General features: G+C 43.5%; 1 protein-coding gene across 1 annotated transcript; it reads left to right on the forward strand.

The window, feature by feature from the left end:
• Window positions 1-2,266: 2,266 nt before the first annotated feature.
• Window positions 2,267-5,527, forward strand: LOC109739386 (uncharacterized). The gene is made up of 4 exons (XM_020298476.4): window positions 2,267-2,924; window positions 3,022-3,217; window positions 4,798-4,929; window positions 5,018-5,527. Exons 1-4 carry the CDS (start codon window positions 2,632-2,634, stop codon window positions 5,138-5,140), a joined length of 744 nt encoding a protein of 247 aa, XP_020154065.1. The 5' UTR covers window positions 2,267-2,631; the 3' UTR covers window positions 5,141-5,527.
• The last annotated feature ends 473 nt before the right edge of the window (window positions 5,528-6,000 follow it).

Genomic DNA, 6,000 nt, shown 5'->3' on the forward strand with positions numbered 1-6,000 from the left:
TGATACTTGACATTAGAAAAGCTTTAGCAAACGAACTACACGATCTAGTGCTATGCTTAGGATTGGGTCTTGTCCATCACATCATTCTCCTAATGATGTGATCCCGTTATCAATGACATCCAATGTCCATGGTCAGGAAACCGTAACCATCTATTGATCAACGAGCTAGTCAACTAGAGGCTCACTAGGGACATGTTATGGTCTATGTGTTCACACATGTATTACGATTTCCGGATAACACAATTATAGCATGAACAATAGACAATTATCATGAATAAGGAAATATAATAATAACCATTTTATTATTGCCTCTAGGGCATATTTCCAACAATGACCTCTGGAGTGTGGGTTGAGTCGACGATCAGAATCGTTTGCTCCGAGTGTAAGGATGGCGATGACACCTCTAGGAGAGGAGTGATGATGATGACACTTGCGTGCTGTCTCGCCAAGGCTCTCTTTGGAGCGGTGTGTGGGGTTTCTTATGTGTGCCGCTCAGCGGTTGTGATGTTTTTCACCCGGTTCTCCATAATTAACTGGGCAATCTGGTTTTCGCCCGGTTTTCCCTAACTAACTGAGCAACTCTTTTCTTTTTAATGAATACATGATAACCTATTTTGAAAGAAAAAAATTGAACCTGGAAAATTTGGGACCGTAAGAGCAACTCCAATAACTCCTGTTTACGGGAAGTTGAGGGTAAAATAGGCCCCCAACAGCTCATGTAAACCCGTTTTTTATGGGATCCCGTATAATCGTCTCCCTCGCGTCTCATTTACGGGAAGATGGTACACGTCGCACGAGCCCCCCCCTCCCGGTCCCCGTCATCAAATAAAAATCAACAAGTGCCAAGTAAAAATGGCTGATAAAAGGTCCAACTTTTGCACCATAAAAACTAGGCCTTAAAAAGCTAATATTTTGCACCCAACTTAATTAGGTAAAAATCATACAAAAGTTGCCATTCTTTTTGAAATAAAACTACCATGCAACCCGGGATTCAAAAATACACATAATGTGTAATTTGGCATGTTTATGATAAAAATACCCGGTCTTACATTTGTTTACAGAGGGAGTAATAAACTACCATGTATTCATGATTTTATCATGCATATAAAAAGCATATGTGGTTCCAGAAATCATGCCATGTTGTACATACTCATTTTTCCATGGCTCGTAAACTTTCATTTGCCAAAGCTCTGAAATATGCCATGGATGTAAAACTAGCCCATGGTACAGCAAAGCAATTTGCCATGGCCCGAAAAAACTTGTCATGTTCTAGGAAAGTATTTTGCTATGGTTCTGAAATTAAATTTGCCATGGGATCTGAATTTTAGTAAGAAGGACATTTTCACAACTTGTCATGTCCAGCACAACACATGCTCACAAAAATTGCCATGTGACTTATTTTTTTCTATTTTTTGCCATGGTGTAAGAAACGAAATAATTCAAAAAATTGCCATGTTGTGACCCCCCCCCCCCCCCCCCCCGAACTGCCATGTGATCAATCCAAACATATTCACAACTTGCCATGCAAACTTGGACCAAATTTATATTAATGAATATCAACATCTACAATACTGAAGTTATACAATATGAAATTAATTTCATACGCATCTAATGATATTGATTTCATATTGTGAATGTTGTTTTTTGTTGGTCAAACTGTATAAAAATTGACTTCAGATAAATTTTATAGGCAAAGTAAAGAAAAAAAAAGGGATTACGTGACACGGATCTTTGGAACATGGAGGCCTATGCACCCGAAATGGAAAACGTTTTTTTAAATAAAAAGTGTCAAGAATTTCTTTTTTTTAACATATATGGTCTAGCGTAATACTCGGGTGAAAGGTTTCACGGAGAAATGACTCCCATGGTATTCTGTGCGAAGAAAAACAAAACCGGCACCATATTAGAGTTACTATTCACTTCTTCTTTTTTGTAATCTCAAATTTGTTTTCTTGGCCCTGGAGTCGGTCGACGATATTCCTTCGTCAAACTTTTCACACCGGTGGAATGCCTAATCATGTTTGATTTCAAAAAGTTTCAGACTTTTTTACTTTTTTTCTATTCTCTAAATTATTTTTTCAAGTCGGGTACAGTGAGACCCGAGACCCATTGGCTATTTCCGAGGGTGTACCTGTTTATTTTACGGTCCAATTTTTAGACATGAAAGAAGCTTCCTCGGGGAAACCCTTGCGCCGCATGGTCGTTGGTCAAATCTGGAATTAGGCGAGCACACGCAAGTACGCAACCGCCGTCCACCGGCCCGCCCGGGCATGATACTCGTGCCGCCGCCCGTACCGATCATCCGACGGCACAGCCTCGACGAGTCTTCGCCAGCTCCGACGTTTTCTTTTCTTTTCTGGTCGCGCCAGATCTTAGGCACCAACCACAGCCAGCCACGCATCCCCCCACCCCACGCGCGCCCGCCCGCCCCGCTGTCCTCCCTCCCCATACCGCCCGCTCCACCTCTCCCCAAATCCGATTGCCCCCGCAACCTAGGAGCTCCGCTCCCCCACGCCTCTCGCCCCACCTCCGATCCCTCCACGGCCTCCTCCGGCGACGCCGCCAACCGCACCACCGGTCCCCGAATCTAGGGTTCCCCCGCGGCCGGATCACGCCTGGAGGCCTCCGACGATGCTGCCGTGCGCGCGGTCGGTGCTGCGGAGGAGGGGGCTGGCCCTCCTGCGCGGGTTCGCCGAGGGCGACTGCGGCAGGGGGGAGGCGCTCGCCAATGCCAGGTGCGCGGCCACGCTGGCCGGGCTAGGTGGCAGGGTCGGGCGCTGGGCCGATCCGCCGGCGCGCGGCGAGCCGCGCCGGTTGGGCGCGGGCTGGCCCGCGGGCGCGCAGACGAGGAGCTTCCTCGGGTGCGGCGACGGGGAGGAGGGGAGCGTCCTCTCCAAGGTCTACGAGGAGAGGCGCGTGATGGGGTAATATATCAACGATGGCCCGCTTGCTCGGGGTGCTCTCCAGGTGACTTGACTTCTGAAATGGGAATGATTGATTGTGGTGGCTGTGTCGTCCTAGGTACTCGCCGGAGCAGATGTATGCCGTCGTCGCGGCTGTGGACCTCTACGAGGATTTTGTGCCCTGGTGCCAGCGGTCCAGGGTTATTAGGCGGTATGACGACGGCTCGTTTGACGCCGAGCTCGAAATTGGATTCAAGTTCTTTGTCGAAAGCTATGTCTCTCATGTGGAGATGGAGAAGCCCAAATATATCAAGGTGAGACTTGTGTAATGCACCAGTCACCCCTCTCATGGGGTAATGTAGTATGATATGAAGGCAGACAATTCAATTCGTATCACCTAATTAGATCATTGGTTCACAAAATATTCTAGAATAAGAAACCTATCAGGGATGAAAGTTGTTCTAGAATGAGCTGTATTGCAAATTCAATCATATTCATGACATATGCGGTAGCTATTTATTCCTTTTGTAATTGCAAAACCACCATCATGATTTATATCATTCATCACAGTGAGCTGCAAATGGATGTACTATTCCAAGGGAGTATTGTTGTCACTTGTAAAAATTTGATTCATCGCTTTCTTCGATGGTTTATTGTTGGATCTGCTGATTATAACACTTTAACCTGGTTTAGTATCGGCAGTATTATTTTTTCCATGAGCTTATCCTAGGTTATTTGTTTATATTCATATTGTTAATACGCCCAGATTCTTATGTGGCCGGACATGATATTATTGTAGCTGAACTATAAGTAGCGAACACTTATTATGTTGGAGATAGTGTTGGTAGGTTCTTCAAATACAGTTTCCCCAACACGACACAATTGCCGCATACCTTCAAATACGATATCTAACTAGCTTTAGCGCTTGGATCCCAGGCAGAGAAAGAAAATGAACTATCTGCTGTTTGCCGGTTTTGGTTGGGATAGAATTAACCTGCTTTTGAGAAAACTTAAGCATTTCTGAGTTATTACTAAATTCACACTTGGAACTAACCAATATGAGCAGATATTGTTCTCGACTCATATCATAGATATTCTGTTCACCTTGTCATTATATATTGTGTGAAAGTATCATCACAGTGTCATAAACCTGAAAACGTATCATCCATTTAAAATCAACCAAGACAGAACATAACAAGAGTATGCACCAAAGTTTCATCATGAGCCTTTTTTAAACTGAAACTTTGATGGCTTCTGTAAATACGGATGTTTCTCTATGGATTGATTTCTTTGATAAGCACAACTGTAGAAGTACTTTGCCTGAAAACTCGGAGGTGCAATTGATTTTGAGGTCATGACATTTGATCAGCTCTTGGATGACAGACTTCCTTAAGATGTACACAAACTAGCCGAAACCCAGCTTACTTGCACGGCTAGATATTGCAATACATACATATGCGGTAATACCGATGAAGTGCCATACACTGGTTCTCATAGATCTGTAACAGTTCTAATACATGTTTTTTTAATCTTTTTTTGAATTTTCATGTTTTTTATCTGATTAATCAGCACTGTTATAGTCTGAACCCACCCTAATATGCAGTTTAGATCTGTCTCTTCGCTTTTTCTAATTAATGTGCGAACTTCTAGCCTTCCAGAGCAAGCGTGATAGCTTCTTTTCACTTTGTTCTAATAAATACATTGGTCAATGGATGAAAGTCTATTTATCAATTTGGATAGTTGGTCAATAGCTAGGGTACCTCTTTAACTTTCTGTATTTATCACAGTGATAGTCAATTCTCTGTAGCAACACTAACACTTTGTTTGTCCTACTTCTTACCTGAATTGAGTAGTTGCATTGTTTTTTGCTTCTGACTCTATTGCTCTGGTGCAGACGACTGCGTCTCAAAGTGGACTTTTCGATCATTTGATAAACGTTTGGGAATTCAAGCCTGGTCCTGTTCCTGGAACCTGTGACCTTTACTTCTTAGTCGATTTTAAGTTTCAGTCACCCCTATATCGGCAGGTAAAACTTGTTTGCTATGAGTATGTATACATATCAAGTGGCTTCATTTTGTTATTTTCCTCAGTCCTTATCAAGCTTTTCACCGCAGGTTGCTTCCATGTTCTTCAAGGAAGTTGTTTCCAAGCTCGTGGGCTCATTTAGCGATCGATGTTTTAGAATTTATGGACCTGCCGTTCCTGTGCTGGAAAAGCCTTACGGGCATGGAAGATAAACACAAATAATCCAATTTTGAAGAATCTCTTCATGGTAACTTGTCTCAACTACAACAGAGGATGACCATGCATATAGTCCTCCATTTGTGATGTCACGGTACCATTAGGCAAGTGGGTCTCGAGGGAAATTGGCCAGAATTTTCACTCTTTGGCTATTTCTACGGAGAGATTTTTTATGTACGACTAGTTTACTATCCATGTGTAACAGCAAAATGGCCACACACACATACGATTGTTTGCCTGGTCAATCGGAAAGTGTAATTGGCCCTGAACTATGGGCACAAAGCGTATAAGCATGATGTATGCTTCTGATGTTATGCGAACGGCAGCCTTGTGACTTCCTCGCTCGTCTTTTGAGCCATCTTCTATTCATTTTTGTTACATTATGTTCCTTCTTCCTGTAGCTAAAAAACAAGGGTTTTGCTCTCCTCTGTCGGTAAGTCCCGCTGTAGCAGACAATGAATTCAGAGACGCTCCACACACGACAGTATGGATTGGCTCGTTTTGTAATCTGTGTGGCTTCAAAATCCTGTTGTGCACACATCGTGTATGAAAGATTGTGTGCTCATCAATTTCGTTTTCTGTCCACCACCGACTGCCTCTGATCCTCCCTTCCTCTCTAATGATTCGACTGATCCAGGGGTTCCTTTGTGCAACCTTCCTGACCTTGGTTGACAGTGAACATGGGATCTAGGGCTTCTTATTGCATTGAATGCAAGCGGGTCGCAAAACGGGAAGCCAAAGGAGAAGATGGAGGATCTTATTGATCGTTTGAGTCTGAAAAAGGAAGAGGATGATAAATTTATGTTGGGAGAAGTCCAGGAATCGATTGAACTGGCGAAGTGGCTTGCTCTGGCAA

Source organism: Aegilops tauschii, chromosome 3 (assembly GCF_002575655.3).
Source record: "Aegilops tauschii subsp. strangulata cultivar AL8/78 chromosome 3, Aet v6.0, whole genome shotgun sequence".
NCBI classification, from domain to species: Eukaryota; Viridiplantae; Streptophyta; class Magnoliopsida; order Poales; family Poaceae; genus Aegilops; species Aegilops tauschii.

Excerpts from the sequence above, each read along its gene's own strand:
- LOC109739386 (XM_020298476.4), top strand. The coding sequence starts at position 2,632 with ATGCTGCCGTGCGCGCGGTCGGTGCTGCGGAGGAGGGGGCTGGCCCTC. Across the intron at positions 2,925-3,021 it reads GAGGAGAGGCGCGTGATGGG|GTACTCGCCGGAGCAGATGT; the intron begins GTAATATATCAA and ends GTGTCGTCCTAG. Across the intron at positions 3,218-4,797 it reads AGAAGCCCAAATATATCAAG|ACGACTGCGTCTCAAAGTGG; the intron begins GTGAGACTTGTG and ends GCTCTGGTGCAG.